This window comes from Cheilinus undulatus, linkage group 23 (genome assembly GCF_018320785.1).
Source record: "Cheilinus undulatus linkage group 23, ASM1832078v1, whole genome shotgun sequence".
Classification (NCBI taxonomy): Eukaryota; Metazoa; Chordata; class Actinopteri; order Labriformes; family Labridae; genus Cheilinus; species Cheilinus undulatus.
Window position 1 is genome coordinate 21,788,231 of NC_054887.1, and position 26,033 is coordinate 21,814,263.

Below are 26,033 nucleotides of genomic sequence, written 5' to 3' on the forward strand. Positions count from 1 at the left end.
AGAGGGAGGACAGTGGATAGACTTGGAAACAGGGAAGAGAGTGGGGAGAGACATATGGTAAGGGGCCAGAGGCCGGATTTGAACCCGGGCTTCCCACGTACATGGGTAGCGCCTTAAACCACTCGACCATCTGCGCTCCGATGCTTAGACATAAATTGAGTATGCCATCAAAGGCTTGTTTTAAGGGGAGAAGGGGGTTAATAACACTTGAAAACATTATCTCCCATTAATTTTATAATACCGTGATATAACACCATTACCGTCAACCACAAGAAAAATACCGTGATATGATTTTTAGGCCATATCGCCCAGGCCTACTCAGTGATATATTTTGTTTGCATATACCTAATATCTACTATTAATGTTCAAAAGGTCAAGTATTGTACCTTTCCAAAATTCCATCTATTTCTTCCGAGAAACTATCCAAGGTGCTCTTTTTAAGATCATTAAAGACTGTGGTTGTATAAACTTCCCTTGGCATGGCTGTCCTCATTTACCACAATTCCTCTAAGAGAAATTTTGTTCTTTTGTTGATTCAGATGTTGAAAGGAAAACATGAATCCCATAATGTTGCTAAACATTAAGAAAATATGTGCTCTTAGTAAGAGAGAGTAAGAAAAAAAAAACAGGGTTGATTATCAACCCTACTATCTGGCTGAAAATATCATTTACCAGATATATACTCTTTCTACCCTATATTCTGCAAACACACAGATAAAACAAACAAAAAAACAGCAATAAAAGTTGAAAAAATAAGACAAACAACAAACCTCAGTAAAAATTAATGTTTGGTATATGAGTCTTTCCATAAAAGCCCAGAGCCGTGTAACACCTGCATACATAATAACTGCCCTCAACCAAAATAAACCACAAACAAAAATCAAATCTGCAGCTTTTATTGAATAATCCCACAAACCTCATAGCAGTTGCCTACTGCAGATGTAACTATTACATTTGCAGGGATTTATTATGTTTGTGAGAAGGAAAAAACACTCTTGAAATTATGTTAACGTCCCACAAATGTAATGTAGACATGAAAAATGATGCAGCCTTTAAATGGGTTCAAGTCAACTTAAATTCAAGTCCCATCAAAAAATTTAGTCAAAGGGAATTTCGCCATGAAACAGGAAGTAATTTTTCTAGGGTCTTAAAACATTGGTAGGGCCATAAATCTCAGTACAAAACTTTTGAATGAGAAAAGGAGAGGATTGGTATCAATTTTTGACAATTCCTCAAAATCAAAGGGGTTCTTCTTGAAATAAGCCCTCAGAGGGAATTCATCTATTCCAAATATAAGTAATTTAACACAGATAGATCTGACGAAAACTTTTTTTGCACATGAACAAAACTCATAGGACATGGCTGTGCTGGCTTTCCCTATTAAAGGAAGTTACTGGGTTTTAAACATACATGGTAATAACTTCCTGGGACAAAAAAAAAATATCAGTAGATGAGGGTTTTAAGTTATTATAAAACAAAAAATCTGTCTGGGTGAACAGTGTTTCTTTACGATGTCTAAAATTTCCTCAGAGTACTGTTTTGTCACATTTCAATCCACTCTGCTAGGATTCATGACTCTGCCAGTGTTTAAGACTCTAGAAAACTACTTCCTGTGTTATGGCAAATGAAAAATCGACATGACTATGATTCTATGTCACTTGCACTTAAGCTGACTTGAACCCACTGGCAGTTGTAAAAAGGCTTCAACGAACAACAATAACAACAAAAATTTAGCTGTCAAGTTCATCTTGCATTTGTGGAAAATAATTACAACTTAAAAAGTAATATTTTTGTCTTCCCACAAATGTAATAAATCCCTGCAAATGTAATAGTTTTTACATTTGTGCGAAATTTGTTTTTATGTTTACAGTAGGCAACTGCTTCTATGTTTGTAGGAAATTCATACTTGACATGTCTGATGCTCCTAGTCTATTTAAGCAGCAACATATCCCGTCTCTCCCTCTGCTCTGACATTGCTTTTCTGCCTTGTACCAGAACTACACCTGACACCACTCCAGGCTCAAGGGTGGGGGGACTAATGAGGTCTGAGCCTGGCTGCTGTAGTAAACAACTCAAACAATTACAAACATGTCTGACTGAAATGCAGTTCGAGGTCGGGTTTATTTAGCCACTAAAGACAAGAATTTATATAAGACTCTTTTTTCAAGTCAGATTCAGTGAAAGAGAGTGTTGAATTTCAGAAAACTTTTTAACAAGCGGCTCTGTCAAAACAGAAGTTTAAATGCAACTTCTACACTTTTATCTTTCAGATCTTATGCATCTTTAACTGAGTTGGCTTCAGATTATAAGTACATTTCAAATAAAGAGTCCTTTATTTATTTTTTTCAGTAGGAAGGTTGTCTTGTCTGTTGTTTTTTACCTGGTCCATCCTCATTTTTACATATAGGTAATACTTGAAATGGTTTTAGTTTTAAGCAGTGGCTGCTCTACACAAACAGGGCTGTGAATTAGTCCCTGTCTAGTCTATGTGGCAAAGCTTTTTAAAGACTCACTCAAAGCTGTTTTAACCTCCTGAGACCCAAGCTTTTGTTTGAAATGCATTTTTAGTTTTTCCCACTTATTTAGGATAAGCAGGACCTGTTAAGTATATAATCTAGGTCTCGTCTTTGGACAGGAAGTAGTTTTCCAAAAAAAAGTTGTTTGCATATGAGGAAAAAGTCGTATCGTACTTCACAACCCCCCCAAAAATATTTCTTTACTTGTGGAAGTCATTTTGACAAAAATGCTTTAAAAGTGCAAAAGACAGCTGCTTCGAGACAAACCTGTAGACAGTATAACATGTCTCCAGAGGGCACTGTTCCTACACAATCAACACACTGCTGCATAGGTTTTTGACAATACAGCTTAGCTTGCCAGCCAGTTGGTAGGGGGCCGTTCACTCAGTAAGAAATGTTTTAAGTCAAGAGATGTATGGGTTGGTCATGTTTTTGATGATGGACTACAAGAGCTTGTTAAGGCCAAGTATGAACTAAATTTCCACTAAAGTTTGGAAGTTTTTGAAAAATCCCTTTAAATTATCAGAGATTTGTGAAGCAGATGGCCTTGTGGTTCAGTCGCACACCATGTACACAGGCAGCCTGGGTTCAAATGCGGCCTGTGGCTCTTTCACTTCATGTCATTCCCCACTCTCTCATCCCTGTATCCGATTCCAACCACTTTCTTATCTCTGTGATAAAGGCAAAAAAGCCTGAAATAAAATAATTTTAAAAATATCAGATATTTATAAAGCAAAAAAATCACCCCATACTCCCTAAAATTTTTAAGACATTATCAAAACATTCTGTTAAAAACAAAAACAAACAACCCATATATTAAAAAAACAAAAACAGAAATATTCCTCTAACATGTCAGTACAACTTTTTGGAAAAAGTCATAAAAGTTAAATAAAATTTCCCAAACAGTTCTACGGAAACGTCTGAAAATGTTCAAGCAAATTCGGCCCAAAATTTCCTATCAAATTCCTTCCAAAAAATACAAAATAAAAATTCCTCAAGATCAATTGAAATTTTCCACAAGTTAAAAAGAATTCACTGGCAATTTCTGTAACATTTTATGAAAATTCATGAAAATTTCAAAGGAGTTTCCACAATGTTTGATAAAATTCCTCTAAATTTACAAATAAATTCCCCCAATTCCCATGGAAATTTGAAGCCCCCCCCCCAAAAAAAGAGAAACTTTAAATCAAACACAAACACGATCGCAAAATTTTTCAGGAAAATACCTGAAAATTTCAAAGTAAATTCCCCCTGTATTCCAAGGAAATAACCTCAACTTGTACCAATACTCCTGACAATTATCTAAAAATACTGATAGCAGAAACTATTACTATATTGTTGGAAGGCCAAAAAGTAATGTAAAATGCAGGGTCTCGGGAGATTTAAGACTATTTATGGTGATAAATCCACCTTTTAGTATTTTGCAAATAAATTTGTGTCAAAGAAAAAATCTGCAGTATCTCCCAACCCACAAAATGAGACATATGCTTAACCTGTCCTTAGTTCCTGGTCCACCTCTAAATGTCTGAAAATCTGACAGGATCTGCACTCCTTTCATGTAACAGTAAAAATCATTATAATGACATTAGCGTTAGGCTAAATCTGGTGCCGCCATCTTTTTTTTTTTTTTTTTAATATTTAATGACACTGCACGCTGTCCTATTAAATTAACTAAACTTGAAACTTGAAACTTGACACCTTCTTATCACCTGGTATCTCTACCTACAGCAACAAAAGCCAAAGCTGGACTTGTGTCAGCATACCTCGGAAAAATGGGTGAAGTGAGAGTGAGCTCATTTACATTTAAAAAAACACCAGAATGGACCACTTTGAGAAAAAGCTGGTTTGTAAAGGGTAATAAAACTTCTATAGGTGCTTGATCCATGTTATATTTTGACTTAAGCAAGGCACAGACATTTGCTGTTGACCACAGGGGACTGTGTAAAAAGATGAAAAGGGGTACAATGTGTCACCTTAAAGCCTCTCTGTGTTGAAAGTCTTCTGAATCTAAACCACACTGTTTGAAGATGTGGCCACCCTTATTTATTTTTTGTACCTTATGCCCCCTGGAAATCCTCTAAAGTAATCCTTGATGCATGAAAGTTTTAAAATGTCACCACACTTTGGATAAAGAAGTCCCCTCTCATGCTGCTGCTGCAGGCTTATTAGTAAAAGTCTGTCTCCAGGGCTCCATTAGTCTGTCTCGGCACTGTGAGTCCTGAGGCAGCAGCTGATTGGACTCATCCTGTGGCTTTACTTATTCTTTCCTTTCTCATTCTCCTCACCAACCTGAACACCGGCCGGGGCCTCTGTGAGAGGAGTGTGGTTCATAGATCAGCTCCCAGGCTGATTAATAGAGCCCAGAGTAACCATGCTACAACTTCAGCGCAGAGTAATGACTCGTGGAGTAGATAGTGGGGGGATTCAAAGGGATGACTAATTGCTCCCTGTTGGGATCCTGACAGAAAGAGATAGAGTTCCTTCATGTTTGGTCTTTCTCTCTCCAAACCTGTATCATCTTGTTTCCCTTTGTGTCCTAACATTATGTTTGTCCCATATCTGCCATCTGTGGGTGCGCATGATAAATCAGTGGATAAACAGCGCACAAACGCATCAATAATGCTCAACTGAGGATTAATGACTGTGCTTTCTAGGCGCAGATTTCCCTCCTGATACCTGATACATTCTTTATGCATTGAAGAATTTTATATTATTGTTTTTTTGAGACTTTGGATTTAGCTCTTGCACCAAACACTTACAACCTATTTTGGCCACAGCTGATAATATGTCCATCGCCTGTGATTGGCTTGTGATGTGGCTAGTTGGACACCAGAACTTAAAATGTCTCCACAGACTCTTTGAATGCTGGGATTTAAAATTCATGCCAAGCAGCAGGAGGCTGAGGCAAGACTAGAGAAGGAACAAAAATTTATATTCAGCAATAGAATTGAAGGCCACTACCAACACAACAAGCTCAGACGAGTAGCAAAATCCAGTCCTGGCCTACTGTATCTCTCCTCTCTTCTGCTCTTTTCCTGCCTGTATTCATCCCTCGCCTTTTCTCCTGTTTTCTTTTCTTCCTCTGCTGTCAAAGAAGTTTTCCTTGTCTCCCTTACCATTCATTCTCTCTCCTCATCTGCTCTTTCAGTCCCTTATTTAAATTCTGTTTCGATTCTTTACAAAGTTGGTGGTGTTACATTTATCTTTTTTGCATATGTGCAAAAGCAGTGTCTGAAGTTTCTCAATTTAGTGGCATACATAACAATTTCTCCCCCCGAATAATAAAGCCTTCATGAGACAGATTAGAGTTTCTACTGTTCAAAGAAATATGAATACAGACAATATTCCATTTATATATTGTTGTTTCTTCTTTCTTAGGGTCAAATTAATTTCCCCAGCCTCAAGCGGCTCTTATCTGCTCCAGTTCCTTGAGATCCCGCCACACAGCATCAAGCTTTATCTCTTCATTTCTTTTATCTATCTGGCTCTGCGCCCCAATTTATTTTGTAATTTCATCTGCAGACTTGCCCTGCTCCACCTTTGTTTTCATAAACGAGCTTCTAGCTTTATTTCAATTTATTACGGAGCATAAGACCAAATAAAAACAGATCATTATAAAAGAGCTTTACACAAAACTCATTCACCTTTAAACCCATCTTTGTTTTTGTGCCTCACCACATCCGCTACAGTGGAGCGTAGCGCTCATCCTTCTGTATTCTGGTCACACCTCTTAGCGTCTGGCGTGTGCTGTTTAGTGAAGAGTGTGTGCATGTTTGATGGTAATGACGAGTGTTAACAGGGGCAGTGTGGCTGTTGTCAGAGGACTAACCAAGGTGAATGGGCTATTTGCTACACATTGTCTCATAAAGACGCCAAAGATTCACCCTGAAGTCATTCTGAACACGTGTGAACTTGACAACCTGCTGTGAGTCACAGCTTCTTTTTTTTCCCTGATTGGATCTGTTTGAAGGAACAAAATGCCATGAGGGTTGTCAGGATAGCTGAATTTCCATCTTTGATACAATACTAGTAAAAATAAAGTAATTTTTTTTTTTTTACTTGTTTATCTTACTGTACTGGAAAATGAAACTCCTAGGCACCCAGCATTGGGTTATTCCTTGTTCTTAATCAACCAGAATTGCTAGCAAACTCCTGCACACTTCCTGATCTACAATTTAGACTGTACTCTTTCTTTGGGTTGAAAATATGACTTCAGATCTGTCCAATACTTCACTACTTTTCAGTGCAATCAGTAACTGAAGACATGTACCAATTCAGACACTTGGAAAAAATGTGATTTTACCTCAAGAGACATGAGCTTTTGTTTGGAATCCATTTATAGTTTCATCCACCTATTTGGGATACATAGGGCCTGATAAGTTTAAAAGCTCAGTCTTGTCTTTGAACAGGAAGTAGTTTGTTAAAAAAAAAAAAAAAAGATATCCGCAAATTTCCTGGAGGTCCTGTTTCTGCAGAAAATACAGCACTAAGTAGGTTTTATGTCAGCCAGTTGTTGGGGGTCTTCAGTCAGTAAGAAATGTTGCCAGTCATTGAGAAAGGTATAGTGGAGTCATTATTCTTGTTATTTTGATGATGGACCACAAGGACTTGTTCAGGCCAAGCAGGCCAACAGTTTTAACCAAAACTTCTGAATTTCTTGGAAATTTTATTTTTACAAAATCTGCACAACTTTCCTACAATTTCAAAGAAATCTCCTAAAATTTCTGTGAAAAATTGTAAAAGAAAAAAATTAAAGTATCCCATAAAAAACTCATCCAAATTTTCTACAGATATTCCAAAAATGTTTTAAACTTTACCATAAAGCCTTGACATACTAATGAAAATTTCCCATGCGATTCCATGTAAATTCCTGAAAACTTTCAAGCAAATTCCCTGCCCAAATTTCCAATCAAATGCTGAAAAAACACAGACATTCCCCCGCTTTCATGAAAATGACAGAAATTCCCCAAACATCAAATTAATTTCCTTCAGAATTCCCCAAATTTACAAATAAATTTCCTGATTTTCTCAAAAATACCTAAAAAAATTTCAAAGAAAATTACCCCCCCCCCCCCGCCCCAAAAATACAAATATATTTTCCCAAATTTATAGAAAAATACTCCAGCAGTTCAAAACAAATTCCTGTAAACATCTAAACAATTTCCCTAAATTCCCATGAATTCACCAAAACTTTCAAATCAAATTTCCCCCAAAACTTCCAATGGAACTCTCCATCATATACAAACTTATCTCCAAAATTTTCTTTAAAATACCTGAAAATTTCCAAGCATATTCCCCAAAATATCCATGAAAATTTCTTAGCAAATTCTCCTAACATTTCAAGCTAATTATTCAAACTTCAATGGACATTCAGAACAATTATCTTAAAAATTCTAATAGCAGACTTTATGACTATGTTGTAGGAAAGCCAAGATATAATGCCCTCATATGGACACGTATAGATTTAGGAGGTAATACCAGGGTTTCCACTCAGACCAGATAGCTGTCGTGCACTACACACATGCTTAGACTGTCATGGCAACCAAAACTAAACTGACGTAAGTGCTTTAAGATCCCCTGCTCTCATTGAGGTCTTCTGTTTGGGAACACTGACAGACAAAGATGAGTACATGAGAGGAAAGTAGTGCAAGGGGCATTAATAAGCAGGGGACGGGTACATTACTAACAATGTGACAAATCACTGCAACTGTAGAGGAAACATAGCTCCCTTTTGCATCTAATAAGCCCTTTGCCTATCATTCTGAGTGGACCAAATGATTTACAAATGCCTCAGCACTGGCTGAGAACATGGGATATAGAGTAGTAAAGGTAATTGAGCTGTGATATAAAACTCCTCATCCATATTCCGGCAATAAAGCCATGTCAGCCTTTTATGAACAAGCAAAAGCTGCTGTTGTGCATGACTTGTCCAAGGTATCTGCTGAGCCCTTATAACTGATGGATAGATATCCACTGGTCTGTCCTAAATGTGTTTTTAGGTTCATTCTGTGCTCAAAGAGCGTTTAGAAAACGGAGTTAGCTCAGAAAACCAGATGTTCCTTTCTCAGCAGTTTGGAAGTCTTTAAAAGCATGTAGTGTGCATCATTTATTCTAAAATATTTTATTTATTTATAACCTTTTTTGGTAGTAGGTTGCAGCAGAGACCTGCACAAGAGCAATTTTGCAAACCTGCATCCACCTGTACCCGTAGAGCTCAGGACTGAAACTGGAACCAACACAGCCCATGATGAGACACAGGCTACATACAGCCACTCACTTTTTTTTTAAGATTTTTTTTTTTTTTTTTGCTGCTGTGCAATCAGTGTCTTAATAACATAGTCGGTGCTGCACATTCCCTGATATTCACAGGCTTATGCATGTTTGATAAGCCTACAGCTGTGCCTTTTCTTTCTCCCACACACGTAAACATACACTCACAAATGCATGCATCCATAAGTGATTACATGCTAATGTTTAAACCACTGTCCACTTATATAGTAGACTGTAAAAGAACAAAACTCAAAACTTACAACAGTGCACAACGTAGACACTTAAAGAGAATTCCCTCAGACTCTTTAACACATTTGCCAAAGGAAAAGTAATCACATAAGCTTACTAAAGAAAAACTGAGGAAAATGTGCCCAGAACTACCTTCAAGGAAGTAATTCTTACTTAAATATTTGTGCATATTCAGATGAAAAATAATTGCAATTGTCGTATAACTTTTGATTTTCTCTTTTTATTGTTGTCAAACGCCATCCACCCACATTTTGCTTTATTCTTACCCATGCCTGTAACCGCAAAATTATATAATTATATTTTCTACCCATAGCTGAACATATTCACGGGACAACCGTTGGTACCTGACCCAGTGCAGGACTCTAGGTTGTAGCCTTGTTCTATCTTTATGTTTTCTTACATTCATAAATATGCTGAAGAAACCTCAGCAGGAAGCCTTATCAACAAACTGTACAGCAACTAAGCAGCCAATCGTCAAACAACACACAGTTAGCAACGTGTGATCAAAGAGGAGAACATACATGAATGAGCAAAACAAAGCTGATCAGAGCAAATAATGCTTACATTTATTGATCGGGCCAAAATATGATTCCAAATAAGAAAATACTGACCATCACTCTTTTAATGTTGCAATAATTAAATCCACAGATGGTGTCAAATATCACATCACACTCAGAGTTTAAGTGGCCAAAAATGGATCCCATACAAAAATCACAATAAAAATAATATATATTTTAATAATTGTTTCCACTTTTTTGGCCTTGATTTTTAATCAATATCAGACCTGATTAGAAATATCAAATATTGATTAATTTTTAGGAATACAACCCTTTCAATGCCAGTTTAATTGCAACCCGGAGATAGTTGGCTGAGTATTTGCTTGGAGAGCAAACTAACTTCATCCTGTTTTTTCTCCTTCTGCTTTGTTTGTATCTAAAGTGGCGTTAACTAGTGTTGCCAAGTTGCAGTTTCTTTTTGTTCAGTGTCAGTCTAACAGCTCTTAAGTAGAGCTCTTTTGCTCGCTCCTTCTCTGTTTTACACTTTTGCATATATGTAGTCATTTAAATGATGTATGATTGGTCTCCATCTAGTGTCCTTCATTTCAAACACTGTTTCCATAACAACCAGTCCGCCCCTTTGCTATTTGTTCATCAGTCTAGTAGTAGTTGTCCTCTGCAGGCTGGTAAAGGTGAGTAGACACGCCCCCCTCTAATGACCCCCATTATTGCTACACGGTGATGGTTGATTGGTCCGTGTTTATATGAGCATGGCTGCATATATTTCTGCAAAGGGCATGGTGCTTTTACCGTACGCTGATCCACTGATAAGACTTGAGGTCAAACTCGTTTGCATCCAATCAGTTCTACAGAGCAACTTAAACTAACCCTGAGATGGAAAATAAAGCTTGTCTTTTTCACTGCACTGACTTTTTTCTGGCTGAATCTGCTGTTTAACTTCATTTTCCCACACTGAGTGCTGCTGAAATGAATTTGACCCAAACCTCCCCTTGAATTCACAGCCAACAATCAAAAGGAGTGCTGCAAATACCGATCTAATCCCCATAGCCTGCACCTCAACAGCATTTTTAACAATTTGCGGTCACCGCATTTTTTCCAAGGTCGCAAAACATTAACCACCTTCATCATTAGTCACGAAGAAGAAAAAAAGGCTAAAAACTCCACTAAGCAAGAGGGACTCCAGTAAAACTTTAAGCAAAGAAAGACCCAGAGAGAGACCCAGTGACTAAAGAGACTTTGAAGTCACGCTGATGTTTGCAAGGCTTTTGAATCCCAACTCTTTTCAATATTAATTGTATCCAGAGGCATTACAAAGGAGACGACTGAGCTATTGAGTAACGCTCTTAGACAAGAGGGGCGAGCCCAGGACTGAAGAGAATCCCCAAATCTCTCAGAAGCACTGCCAAAAACTGTTAGCGACTTTAAACGAGGTGCAAATGAGAGGAGGATATGTTGTTAAGCTGATGTGACGGCCTGTGTGTGTGTTATTAGTGTGTGTTATTCTGAGAGAGAAAGGAGTGGAAAATGAATGAGGGGTTCATGTGGGGACATGAAAGTAGTGAAAAGACATTTTAAACTCAATAAATACCAATAGTAGGACTCATTCACTCTCTCACGTCTGTAGGAAAACATGTGACCCAATCTAGACACAGTAGAGGAAAAAATCTCTTCCAATCTACCCATGATATTATTACAACTTAATATGAGACAGACAACTTTGGAAGAAACTATCTTTTTTGGAATAAAAAAACATCACAATCAGGCTACATTGTTTCATATATTCATTGCATGGGATCAAGACAAGACAAAATGAGGTAATAGGCAAGCGCAGCTCTGGTAAGTAATGTGAGCTCAGCAGTCAATTGTAATTTACAAACGGTGAAGCTTGGTGAATCATGCCGAGGCTGGTTTGGGAGAAGAGCAAAAACATCTCTGGAAAGAAATCTTTCAGTGTGGTTCTTTGTTCCTCTTTCAATAAAGGCATGCTGTCCAGTTCTGAAAGCTACATCCAGGCAACCCACTTCATCTGCAACAGTGATTGCTAAAAGCCTGCAATATAACTAAACCCCTTTTATAGCTATTGCCACTCATGCCCAAGCATGTTGGTAAAAGAGCGCAAGTATCTTTTCCATCAAGAAACCTTTCAGTGCTGTTCTTTGCTCCTCTTTTAATAGAGAAATACTGTCCACTTGTAATAAAAAGGCTGCTATACTATAGCTATATCAGAGCATCAGTGGCAGCCATTGCAAATCAATTTTCACTAATACTGATACCAAAATGTAAATGTAATTCAGACCTAACTTCAGTCCTTAAAACCCACTTTTAAGTATAAGGAATGATGATGGATAAAAAAAGAAAGACCTCAGCTGATGTGGGTCTGTTGGTCCAGCCTGAAGCTCCACCAACTTCTTTGTTCCTACAACTAATATTTACAGCTGATGTGGGCAGTTTTTATAGCTCATATTGGCAGAAATTTTTATATCTGCTGATGCAAATATCATGCTGATAATATCATACATCCCTACTTTTCAAATAAATCTAGACATCCCTGATATTGACGTTTTTAATCTGCTTGAGCTGCTTTAAAGGACATTTTTAGACTTAGTTTGGTGGCACTGGTGCAGGTAACATCAAGGTTAATAAGGTTGCTGCATGATCTGCAAGGATTAAAACAGTAAGATAATTATTCTGCCTTATGTCTAATGTATTGGTATGGACTAAAGTATGCAAAAATGGTCTGGTTGCTTGAAAGGTGCCACCAGATCATTTCCTTACCACTGCAGAGGTGCACTTTAGCAAAGCATTGAACCCAAAACTGTTTGGGTGTTACTTCATGTGCAACCCTTCACTCTGACACCCCTCTGTTAGTGCATGGTTACTAAAGCCTCCTTCTTCTTCTATGTGTCTGTATCTTTCTGCTCTTCCTTATTATGATGATGCAAACGGTTTAATCCATGTGTGCTGTCAACATATGTACATTTTTAATGTGCCAATTTGATGTATTATTTACTCTGTTTACATATATGCTCTAGCAACATATCTTGATATATCAAGTTCAGTAAAGCTTCACTGATTTGAGCTAACATAAGGAAAAATATGAAGGATGTTGGAAGAGAACGATAAAAGAGAAAGAAACAGAGGAGTGAGGAGTGATGAGGTTTGTGTGTTGATGTGCTAGCTGCAGTCTGGGAGAGTTTAATGTGGAAAATTATAATTAACTACTGCCACATGCACACACACTACACACAGATAGTCGTAACTTTCTTTATGTGCCAGAACCAATTAGTTAATACCACTAACACATGAGGAGTCTTGTAGATCGAGCCAAAAACAGGCACACACTGACCACGTGTGGGAGAAACACAAAGAGAGAAACAGAGATTCAGTGATTTCCTCTCTGTTGCCAGGGTAACCAAATGAAGAGATGCAGGTCACACTGAGTGGAGGACCAGAATGCACACACATTTTACACACATAACATAAAAATGTACCTGCACTTATAAGGATGATCAGAAAAAAAAAAAAAACATTTCACTGCCTTCATTTTTCTATTCTGACAGTCTATTTAGCATAATTATACAGAAAAGCAGGCAGCAGCTTTATCTGAAGAGAACAGTGTGAGGCATAGAAAGAACTTCAACAATGCAGCAGAGTTCAAGTTCAAAGATTTACACATGAAAAGAAATATGAATCACTTACAGAGGCTGACCTCCCTTTTCAGGGTTCAACATCTGGAAAGGGAAGACTTAGCTAGGCTAACATTACATTGAATTTAACAAACTAAAGCTTTGTTTTGTAAGGTGACCTTGAGTAATTATTATTATTATTATTATTATTATTATTATTATAATTAAATTACCACAAACTTTATGGAGGGGGGGCAACATTTAAGGCACTTTAAAACTTTCTAGACTCTGATGTTTAAGAACGATTGTCTAGAAAAGAAAACATGCAGTTCTGTAGTCATATTTTCAACCCTCTAGCTTTCCCAGAGGCAGATCAGTCTGTTTATATGAACATATCAGATTTCAGAATTTAAAAGTTACCAGTGTAAATTCAAATTCAAAAAACTTTAATTGTCTCCAGGGGGCAATTAAAGGCACATAGAGCAGCAAATAAACAAAGGTACAGAAATTCAGTCAATAATTGCACATAAACAATAAGGCTAATGTTTAGAGTGCTAAAATACGAAATCCAGGAAAGTAACACTACAACCAAAAAAAAAAAAAGAAAAACAATAAAATAAAAAGGAAGAAATAAAAGAAGAGATAAAAATACTAACTGCTGAAGAACTAAAATACTAAAAATTCTGAGTACTTGGACCAGCATCATGGGTGCAAATCGGCATAAGGTAAAGTGCATTACAGATAGCAAGTGCAAGTAAGCATGAGGTAGATATATTACATGTGCAAATGGCATTCAGACTTATGATAAAAAGCAGTGAGGAGTGCATTATTATTATGTGTGTGCATATTAGACAGTAAGTAGTTTTCTTGCATTATTATGTGTTTAAAATCAAGACATAACCCATTACTGGGTGCCCTGGACTTCAATTTTTGTTGCCTTTGTCTAATTTTTAATATACTCATTACAAAGTTTTAACATCTGATATTATATGAAGGACTAGGGCTGGGAAATTAATCAGAATGTAGATTAAATTACAATATGTCCTACAGCAATTTTTAAATCGCAAAGGATGTAATATATCTTTGACCTGTGATGTGTGTCATATAACCAATGTGATACATTTTTTTGCAGCAGAAATGTTGTATTTTACACATTGTGCAAACACTAAAGTGTCTTTTTTACAACAGCTTCCAAAATAAATCCTACTGTCCTTATTGTTTCTATGTTTGTCTAATTAAAATGAGAAAGACATAAACCATCCTTCCCTTCAACATAATTCCTATCTAATTTGCAATGAGTCAAAATGATTGCAACTAGGTTTTTTTTTCAAAATGTGTTTTCTGTTGATGTTGCTCTTCAAAATCAAAGTCTTCAATGATGATAAGCATTGGATGCTTTTATTGTGAATGGCATGCAGGAATAGAACATGTATATAATCTGAAACTCTACTAAACTATTGCATCGCTGCACTAAAGATAGGAGGGGTTGAACTGTGGCTGCTTGGAGCGATACAGCCACAACCCGCTTTTAATCATCCAGGACTAAAGACCAGTGAAATATGGTTTAAAACACACCTGCAGCAGGTAAGATGTTTGTTCCTGCTGCATCTGGTTCAAGTGAAAAATAAACAAGCACTCCAGCATTTAGCCTTCCCCCCTGACCTTACAGTGAACTCTGGTCAGAGTGCAGTGGCTCTGTGCCAAAGCAGAGAGGCAGAAGTTGGGGTTAAATTTACTGTTTTCTTGCACAGATCTCGCTGTCGTGATACTGTTAATGACCTGTAGGCCACCGTAGCTGATAGATTTGGGAAATGTACCTCACAAGAACAAAAACACAGCATGTAGCATTAAAAACCAAACTAAAACAATCACTACATATTAAATTAATAATAAATTGCAATCGCAATAATGGGGGAAAAAAATCGCATTAATTTTTCCAAATACTGCCACCCTAAAAAGAACCCTACAGTTTTATTATAAATGTTTTTATGGTCAAAAGTATTGCACAGCATGCCAGCTGGTGTTTAATAAAGGTGATGATGTTAATGTTCAGTGCTGAATAAAGTGGATTTGGCTTATAAAAGATGCCAGTTATGCAATACAGTACATAGAAGAAGCATAAGATGGACCGCTGTTTTAACTGCACGTTTAAAAATGCTTGTCATAACTTAGCCCAGCTCTTACTTTTCTAGCATTTTCTCTCTACTTTCTGGAAGTGACTCCAGCCTTACAGTACACCACAGTGATGAGCTCTGATATACAAAACTTTCTCTCCTCTGCTTGTTTAGATATTAGACATTTAAACTCTTTGGAGTAACCCTAAGACATTCACCCTTTGGTGCTGAGAAGTTGCCATCATGAAGCTGTGAGGTTATTACCTCACAGAGACAATTTAAAACTCCATATAAAGAACTCCTCCAGTCAGCATCCCCCTGCTTCTGTGCAGTCTGTGTCCTCTCTTTCTGCCTTTGCTGCAGTTTCTCCGCTTTCATCACTTCTCTTCTCATTTATCATTCATTTACCCTCTATTTTCCTGTTGTTATAAGTCCTACTATCACACCCACACAAACATCAGGAGAGTTTCTGGGTGTGAAATGACCCAGTGAGTATCTCTTCCTACGTCACTGAAGACGAAGAGAGTGATGGATGAAAGAGATTCCAGCTGCTTTCTTATTCACAGGCTACAGGTGGTTTAATCCCTATGTGGGTTGTTTTGAGAGAAATGGCTAAAAAATAGGAACCAAGTGGGGTTTTCTGTTGCATTTTAAGTGTGTTGTGAGCATGTATGTCTGCAGCTTGATATTGGAGATGTGGCGTAGGATTTCTGTGCGTAGGAGGACCTCACATGTCATCACTGGGGAGAGGCAGCAATGATGGAGAGAGGAAGACGGAGATGGAAAATGATACAAAGAGGCGGAAATCCAATAAACTAAAGAAATCAGAGTAGAAAGAGAAAACTAGACACGCTAATCACTGCAACGAAGATGATTAGAGATCATGAGCTGCATCTAGGGGAGCATGGTGGGTGGTTTGGACAAATAGAAAGAGATTATATTTAAAGCACGGGTGTGAAAGCTAAAGAAAAAAAACAAAAAAGAAGAAGGAAAGGGAATGAAGTGGTAACATGTTAAACTTGCAACATCAGGATCTTTGAAGCTCCTTTGTTACTTACCATGAACTGGACGTTATCGAATCCATTGGCCAGCAGGTGGTTCTCGTACTGGACCAGACCGATGGAGTCGAGCCACTGGCCCACGGACTGCAGCGGGCAGCGGGGACCTATGAGGGGGTGGAGGGGCAAACGCTTCAGTAGGGAGTAGCCGTCCACGCGGTAGCAGCGGCAGTCCGGCTGAGAAAGCTGGCACTGCCACATCATGTTATGGCGGGCAAAGTGGCTGTCGAAGGAGCCCGCCATGCTTTTGGGGAGTCTTTTGGCAAGGCAGCCAGAAGGGGGGAGAAGAAAGGGGGAGGCAGGTAAAAGGGGAGAGAGAAGGAGGAGGAAAAGGTGGAGGCTAGGCTAAAGGCATGGTGGGTATGAAGGGGGTCAGCATGCAAGGGTGCAAGCAGGTAAAGGGAAGGTGTCCAGATGTTTGCTCTGAATCCAGCCTGCTGGAGAATGAAGGGGGTGAAGTCTGAAGTTGTATCCAGAAAAGAGCTCCTGTCCTGGGGTTAAATCCTTCCAGCTGTGGGTGCTGAAGAAAACTGGAGGTATAGATCCGCAAGCAAAAAGCAGCTGGGTGTTTGTCGCACACAGGAAAGCAGCCGCTTTCTTTTTCAGCTGTTGCGCTCGCTTGGCTGCTCCCTTGCGCGCGCGTGTGTGTATGCAAGTGTGTGTGTAAAAGAGAGAGAGAGAGAGAAAGAGCGAGAGCTGCCTGCACTGTAGATTTCTCTTTATCAAGTACTCCCACTCTCATCTGTATGCTCCTGCAGCCTCCTCTCTCGCTCTCTCCCTCTCTCTCTTCTCTGAGCGCTGCTTTCCTCCCTCATTCCCTCACCCTCTCTCTGCCTCACTTGTTCGCTCTCTCTCTCTACCCTCAGTCTACCTCCCGTCTCTGTCTTGTGTCAGGGTGTTGATCGTCACCCTGCTCTCTATACATATATCTGTCTACTCTGCTGATAATAGCCATCACAACAGCTTCAGCTTCTTTGTCTGCAGGAAGCTGAGCTCCCTCCCACTCTCTCTCTCTCTCTCTCTCTCTCTCTCTCTCTCTCACACTCTCTCTCTCTCTCACAAACACACCATGCTTAGTATATGTAGGCAGCTGCAGCTATATGAGGTGTGTGTGTGTGTGTGTGTGTGTGTGTTGGGGGGGGGGGGGGCATCTTTGGCACAAACAGGATTTATCCCAGTGGTAACCACGTTAAGAGGAGACTTTGCTTTTATGGATGAAAGAGGGAGGGAGGAGATCAGGAGGTGGAGGATGGGGGAGTTAATGCAGAGAGAGGGGAGTGTACGCAGTCAAGTGGAGGAGGATTCATAGGTGCACAGGTGTGAAAAAACTGGCAAAAAGAAGGATCTGATGCACACAGAAAAGTCCTAAAACAGAAACACTCATATAGCCTCCAACAAACTCAAAGATTATTCTGGTTTATTTCAGCAAAGGTGTTATTTTTACAGTTTTGGCCAACATTTCTTTAAGTTATTTTAAACAAGCTTTGGTGCAAGTAAAGCAAGAAGAAAATAATCAATCCTAATTTCTTCGCTGTTCTTCGTTCCTTCTCTTTGTTATAATCAATAAACTTTACAAATCTGTTGACAGGCTTTTGATTTATCAGCTAACCCTCACATTTATCTGATATTATCAGTCAACGCTCCAGCTGTCTGCAGCTACTCAGCTTCTTTGCCTGTATGAGCTTGAATGGACAATATTGGATTTTTTGCCAATATTTAATATTTCCCAATTCCTTTTAGCTGATAATGATATATATTCACACCTTTTTATTATAAACAACACCAAGTGTCCCCTGTGCAAAAAGACGCTGAGTCAAGTGGAGCTGAGAGGGAAGCAGGAAAGTAGAAAGACTGGTAGAAATTTTACGTTTGGGGCTTTTTTTTTTTTAATGTTCAAGGCTCACGATGGTCCTCTTTTGGAGCTTTTCCACTTTGACTTTTGGTTGCAGCAAACCAAATCAAGCCAGTTTACTTTTCCATCACCAGTTTGGCCGCGGTCCTGCTCTGGAGCAGGGCTAGAGCACCACGCCTCCAAGCATGTCACGTTGATGTCAAAGCAGTTCGCAGGGTGTGATTTGCCGGGGAGGATTTCCTCCCTTCTGCTTCTGATATCCCACCCTCTGGTGATACATTTTCACCCCACTAGGATACATTCTATCCCTGCCTTTGCTAAGACTGACTAAAACTCTGTAACAGTGGTGGTCTAATGTCAGCATTCGCTGTGTTACTGAAACCATTTATGACTGAGACTAAAACTTGAGATTTATGCACTCATACTACAGTTCGATAGTTGTGCACGGCCTGATTTCTCACACTGAAGAGTGCGATCAGGTAACCAGATGAAGCGCCAGGAATATAACAATTTTCAATTCTTAGTGACAAAAAATTTTAGACTTTTTAAAAATAAAATTCTGGAGATGTCTGAAACAATTATCCCATTATAGAGACAGCGTTCCCCATGTAACAACTAATGAGTATTCATTTATTTATTTGGCGCTAGTAACACGCCGTTCTTATTGCCCAATCCAAAAATATGATCGTGTTTGGTATCTGCTATCCTAAAGACCAAAAAATCTATCATGAGAAGATAATTCTCTCTTTTTGATGATAAGCGTGAACTATTTTTTGTTTATTGATCGCAGAAAGAGAGAGAGAGAGAATGGGAAAAGAGCGGTGTGTGGAGCTGTCAGTCTACAGTTTGATTTTTGTAAAGTCAATCAGATCAGACATCGTAGAGATCAGACTGGCTGAGATTGATGACAGCTCAGCTGCGCCCTCAAACGGGTAGCTTGTTGTGGTGGAAAAGCAAATCCCCTGCTGTGCTGGGCTGCCGTGCTGAGTCAAACCAAGTACAGCCGAGATGTTCATTGTAATGGAAAAGCCCCAACTGAGTGTGTTGCGCCCCAGGCACCCACCTATACGTGATGGTACACGTGTATATTTTACAGATATTTAAGGTTTATATATGATATATACTGCTGATTTGTACGGCGGGTATATTGGCTGTAAATATTAGAAGAAACATTTGTATCTGCCTGTTTAACTTTTTAAGCTAATATCTGCCAATATAGATTGCATGCCAGTAATATCAGTCAGCCCAAGAGAAGCCTGAGACTTCCAGTAGGCTGCTGCCAACTTTAACAGTGGAAACATATTACATACTCTACTGAACTGATCCAGACCACTTGGAGAAAAACACCATATTAAGATATTAAAAAAACTCTTTATTTAATAATGAAATCATCTGGATTGCTGTCTAAGTTTGATTTCTTCCCTTTGCAAGTAGCTTTCTGAGATCTTTGAAGGTGGTGGCAGCATTTGAAAATGTACAAGTTGTCAGATGATCGTGGAAGAGGGGCCAAATTATTTGGGTGAAGTTATAAATCAAATGTTGTTAACAGACACTACAGTCCAAAAAGTAGAACATTTTTAAAGTGAGACCCACTGAAACTGCCATAAACTTTGGTTTCATCTTAAAATATAGGCTTAAGGTAATCTGTCCAGACATTGAGCTCTTTGATACGGTTTTTCACCAATAGGTAATGTTTGACATCAAAGTATTCACAGAGCTCCGTAATAACTTTAAAGTGCTGTAATATCTAATAAAAATGATACATAACACGAAAAAAATAAGGCCAAAGATTTGATAAACAGGAATCAGGTTTTAGTTTGTTCATGCTCATGGGTTTTTTACCTGCGGTTTCGTCCTTGATGTCCAATCCACTGCCGATTCCTGCCCCAATGGAGCTCATAATCTTGTCAATCTGAACAAATGGGAGAGAAAGACAGCAGCAGAGTAAGAGAAATGTTCAGCAAGTGCAAGGGAAAGTCATTTCACAGTAATAAGGCTAACCCCTATTTCTAGATTCAAGTGTCACATAACATGATCATTACGGCAGCCAGCGCACTGAATGTCAGTCTTTCCCCTGAGAATTGAAAAGCATGGAGGAGTGTAGGAGTGAAAAACGAGACGATAGTGTGAAACTCAAACAAAGAGCAGGGGGAAGAGGAAGAAAGAAGAAGCCTGGGTTGCATGGGGTTGAAGCAGCTTCATTAGTGTCAGGCTGCTGGCTGCAGACCGGTGATCACTGACCCTGGACCTTCTGCTAACCACTGAACTATGAGAGTGCACATCCATCCACCTGTCAGGCCCACGGGCTCACCACAGGTCACAGAAATTGTGGCCTGAGTGTGAGCCGGTTTAGACCGGTGTTTCAAGGAACACGTCTGACAAGTGCAAAATGTGTTTACAAGCTGGCTGACCATGAAGGTGGCCTTTTATTACAGCAATGTCTGCATGTCACTGAAAACTAATCACTTTTTATATCTAATTAGAAATCAGGAACTCAGGGATGAACGCTCATTTATGTTGATAAAAAAAAAAAAAAAAAAAGGTGCCAATGAAGTTGCACTATCATGAAATCAATTTCTGTGTGAAAGATGTCAGCTGTGGTGATAAACATGACTCTGCTGTTCCTGTCAGTCCTGTAGATTATTTCTAAGCTCTTTAACTTGTTCTGCTGCTTCCAAGTAATTAATGAGAAGTATTAAGTTATTAAAAAACCTATTCATCAGGCTCTTTAATAATCATAATAGCTGTAGTTTTGTTGATAAGGGTTCAGCAGTAATTAAAAGCCCCGATAAGTTTTTCAGGGCAACTTAATATTACATGTAGGCATCCAGCTGTGGCTTCTAGGTTTAATCCCCAAACCAATAACACATAAGACTTCCCCTACATCCCCATTTCTTTGTGCTCACTTTAGTGAAAACCAACGGTCTAGTTCTTTAGCTGCTCCAGCATTGTGCTAGTATTGCTACTTTGGTTGATTTTATGCTGTAGGACATTAAAGACTGTATGGTTTTATTTAAGCTCAAATTTGGACCCATATTGTACATTTGCAAGCTTTCAAACCATGTGACAGTCAAAGCACAATGAAGAACCAAGATCTAACTGTATTAATAAATTGGGTCTGCTGTATGGCTCAGAACACTGGCAAGTTGTTGAAAGTGACATGAGGATAAATGTTTTCCACAACAGATAACTGAAATTACTGTGTTTTGGCCTGAGCAGATCTCTGATGTAACCTTGCAAAGCTGATAGACCAGCCAGATTCCATGTCTGTCATTAGGGGGATCCAACTTGCAAAGCTTCAATCTGAAACATTGTTCCCAGCCAGAGAATGAACGGACTAATCATTTAAAGAGAGAAAGGCAGTAGCTGAAGGTGTGGTTTAGTTTTACAGCAGGTCTTCAAACAATGTCTGCCATTAAGAGATTAGCATGGATGCAGTTATAGCTGAAGTTTATCAGAACTAGACAGCATTTCTGTATCAAAGAAAGAGTGAAAGGCCACACTGAAAGCTTTTCTTGGTGTAAAATACATTTTTGATCTTCTTACAATTAACTTCAGCATAAGATTGATTAACCAGCTGGCTCAAATGATAGTGAACAGTGGTAACGACTGGCTGTCAAGCTCATGTTGCATAGTTTTATTCCCAGCAGTGAATGCCTACTATTTCAGATAATTTATTGCTCTGATTGACTGTCCAATCCTCCTCTGAGATTCTTTTGAAAGTCTCTGCCCTACCCAAACACCATGTATCGGCTGTTGCCCCGATGGATGTGAAATGTAGTTCATGCAATGGACTGTCTGGTTATCTCTAAAAAGGAGCTGCAAAAAATAATGATAACAAAGTTCTCCGTGGGCTAATGAGATTAACTCAGTTTTTAAGGAGGTGGATAAGTTGTATATCTGCAGGAATGATACATGCTGTAATGTTAACTTAATGAAAGAGAAGCTCTTGATAATCTATGAAGAAAAAAGCTTGAAAAAGTTCTGTTTGAAGCAGAAGTTCATACGTGCTGATTCAACAGAAATTTAAGTCTGAATTATATACTACATCTCGATTATCTAGAAGCCAGAGATCCTTGGTTGCACAGTTAAGATCTGGTCTTCTTCCTCTGGCTCTTTTTTTTTTTTTGCACTGTACCAATTATGCTGACTTAAGAGAAGTATTCATGAAATTAACTGTCAAAACCCTAAAATTCTGCAGTCGTATGATGAGCAAAAACTGAAATGCCTGTTTAAATGTGATGTGTTTAAACTTGCTAAATTTGTCCCAAAAGCCTAGAAAATAAGATAAGATAGTTTATTTATCTAATCAATGAAACTTCAGTTTGTCTCCATCCTCATTTTCTGCTCTATAATAATGAAAGAACTACTATGTACTCAGATTCTGCTTTGTTGAAATTATTGGTGTCATGTAAGCCCATGGGGGCTGGGCGTATGATTGCATGTATGACACAATAATAAGATAAAAACTTTAAACTTCTAAGGAACTGTTGCTGGCAATAAAATATCAACAAATCTGTAGGACTGGATATGTCCACAGAACCAAATTCCTAAAGCAGTGTTGGACTGACCCCAACAGGAAAGAGAAGGGCTACAAACAACAAGGCAGGTAACTGAAAACTTGTAACTGAAAAAGGCCAATCTAGGATGTGGCGAGGCACAACATGCTGCACAGGATATGATCATAGACTGTAGAACATTTTTAATGAAACCTGACCAACATCAGCCATTTGGTTAACAAAAGTGGTCACCACATTGAAAATGCTGTCTCAAACTAACTTTAGATCAACCAAGAAATAGACATTAAGAAGAAATTTAAGTTTCCAACAAACAGCTACATCATGCTGGCTTTCAGTCTTAAAAGCTGTGCCCCTAATCATGCGTAATGTGTATCCTTCAACCCAAAATGGACAGTTATTAAAAATATTCACCCTAATAAAGTGTATGCCCACGAAGACATGAACTACTTCAACCCAAATTATTTTGAATCAGGTAGTAAAAATGTTTAATTCTGCTGTAAAAATTGGCATCTGAACATGGGGTGAGTATATGACTTCTAGTGCTCCTCTAGTCAGCCTCAGGTGGCCACACAAGGAAGTGCTTTTATTTTCTTAAATGGAAGCTGCTAGTCACAGTGTTATTGAACTTTTACAGACACGTGACATCATTTAAAGTGCTTGTGTAAAGTGATTGTGACATCATTTAATACAGTGGATGGAGTGTACTGGTGTCAACATTAGGCCACTATGCATTTTAGCTGATAATTCTGTTCAAGGTGTACTGAATTTGTGTGAAACTGCAAATGAGGAGTGCTTACAAACAGAGGAACTTCTAAAGGCTGGGCTGAAAGAGGTGCTTCTCCACACACAGGTAATGATGGTAATGCATGCCAAAGCCTATGAACGGGTCATGTTTTATACTCAACTGCATGCTCCTTATCTAAACTTTCTGTGTAAAAAATGTGCACTACACAGATTACTTGGGGAAATTTGTGGACAGGAGTATTTATTTAGCACTAACATCCAGTGAGCAGCATACCTCTTTAGCTGTCCAAGCTATGTTCTGGCCAGAAGGAACAACTGTGACATCAGCTGCTAAAGGTCTATATGTTTCACAGTAAGGGGTTTGGTGGCTCATTAGGCCAGTGCTTGAAAAACACATTCTAACAATGTTTTAAAAATCATTATCTTAACTTTTTCATTGCAAAACTGTACACAGCAAAGATCTGGGACGTTAAGAATGATAAAGCTAGGGCTGGGCGATATGGACCTAGATGTATATCTCAATATATTTTAGCTATATCTCGATATTTGATATATATCTCGATATATTTGTCTGTGAAGAAGGAATAAAAACAGATTCAGTTTTCAGTTAAATCCACATGAACCAGATACTGTCTTTTATTGAACCAGTTGCATAGGTTGACATGTACATTAATTACATGAAAAGAAACTACCTGTATATGAATTAATAAAGAATTAAATAAATTAAATCAAGAAATAAAGTAAATTATTAAAATAATAAGTCAAGTAAAGTAATAAGTAGTTATATAAAGTAAATTTCTTCTCTGCAAAACAAAATACATATAGCTGTGCAAGTAAGCAAAATGTAAAAAGAGATAATACAAAACACAAATAACATTTACTTCATCTGACAAGTAGCTTTTCTCTAAGATTGGTAGTTCTTTCTATTAAAAGTGCTTTCTCTTGTGAACAGCCCCTGAATCCTGAACATTCAAATATTTTGTTTTAATAAAGAATGTGAACTGACATGGGCTTTGTAACAAATATGCCTCTCTGTGTTAAGCTTACAAAACAGGAAATATGTGCCCGTTAGGGGCACTGTTGTCAGAAACAAACAGCGACCAGGAAAAAAAAAAAAAAAAAAAAAGATGGCGTAGAAGAAGACGAAACCGGAAATTCTGCTCCTTCTGCCGGTCTTTTTTTCCACATAAACAATGAAAAAAACACATACTTTACACTGTCTTGGGGTTTCTGCTTTTGCACTGGGGCACTGTGAGCAGCCAGCGAGGCAGTGAGCTGTCCAGCATGTCGTTCTTTATACGATATGAATAAACCAGCACAGAGTACGACGTGTAGTTATGGCTACACACAAGCACCAAGCAAGGTACCGACATGTATTTGAGTGTATTAAATCATATATAAATCCGTATATCATTATGCTTTATGCCTCTTCCTGCCTTTGGTCCACAAGTTGGTCCGCTTTGCTTTCACACCTCAAATGAACCGCACCAGCGGTTTTGTTCGCAGCCTCCATGTTGTCACTCTGATGTTTTGGTGAGAGGGGGAGGTGGAGGGGTGGGTCACTGAGTTTCGTGAAGTTTCGGAGGGGGAGAGAGGCGGGGACGGACAAAGAGCAACAAAGAGTCAAGAGAAGTAGGCGAAATGGCGACTCGCGTTTAAGTATTTTAACGTAAAACTGATTATATTAATAAAACGATATTGTCCCGTGTCATATCTTGTATAAAAAAAATGTATCGATATAAATTAAAATCTTGAGATATCGCCCAGCCCTAGATAAAGCATGTTGTACCATTATCCAATCATTTTTAAAAGTGAGAGCTCTGCTCACGTTCATGTAACTTTTATAGATGAAATACATCTTTGATGGTTTAACAAAGAATATTAAGAGCAAACCGTTGCTGTCTGCTGCTAATTAACATGGAAAAACTCTATTTTAACACTTCAGCTATTTTCAAAGCTAAGCCAGATTAATACACAAACTTGTAACAAACAGAACATACCTTAATTATTCCTGTAGTGCTTATGAGAGTGGGATATGTTCAGATCACTGTCTGCAGTAGGACGCCCCCTGTGATTTATTTCTTGCTAATATTGCAACTCTTCCCCGAACATGTGCTGCAAATAGAGCAACTTAGTTTTTTTCCCTCTGACAACTCCATTTATATCACTCTACTATTTCCCTGAAGCCATCTTATCTCATCCTCCCGTAGCATGCAATTAAACAGGAAAGGTCACCTTAATTGCTGAGAATTATGGGAAATTCCATATGGTAATTTATCACCATCAGCAAGTTAGGGGCTATGTTGGGTGCCTAATGAACATGTTCATGCAAATATGGACAAACACGCACAAATGTACATGCATGAGCATTATTTCAAAAGTAGACTGCCTAATTACCATCCTCATTATTCCAATATGTTATCATAATAATCCAAGCAGAATTTTTAATGCAGGCTTAAAAGCATGAGTGTTTAAGTCTATGTTCTCTTTGGTGTGTGAATGATGACCAGTGAGCAGAGGCTAATGTGTCCGTGACCCAAACTGTTTATAAAGGCATGAGAAAGAA

General features: G+C 38.5%; 1 protein-coding gene across 3 annotated transcripts in view; it reads right to left on the reverse strand.

The window, feature by feature from the left end:
- Positions 1-26,033, reverse strand: part of anks1b (ankyrin repeat and sterile alpha motif domain containing 1B) — a 360,504-nt gene that overhangs the window by 71,619 nt on the left and 262,852 nt on the right. For all 3 annotated transcript variants that reach the window (XM_041780709.1, XM_041780708.1, XM_041780710.1), the window contains 2 exons: positions 20,046-20,115; positions 16,352-16,458 (listed from right to left, as the gene is read on the reverse strand). In XM_041780709.1, coding sequence (XP_041636643.1) covers positions 16,352-16,458; positions 20,046-20,115 — 177 coding nt within the window. The remainder of the gene's footprint in view (positions 1-16,351; positions 16,459-20,045; positions 20,116-26,033) is intronic.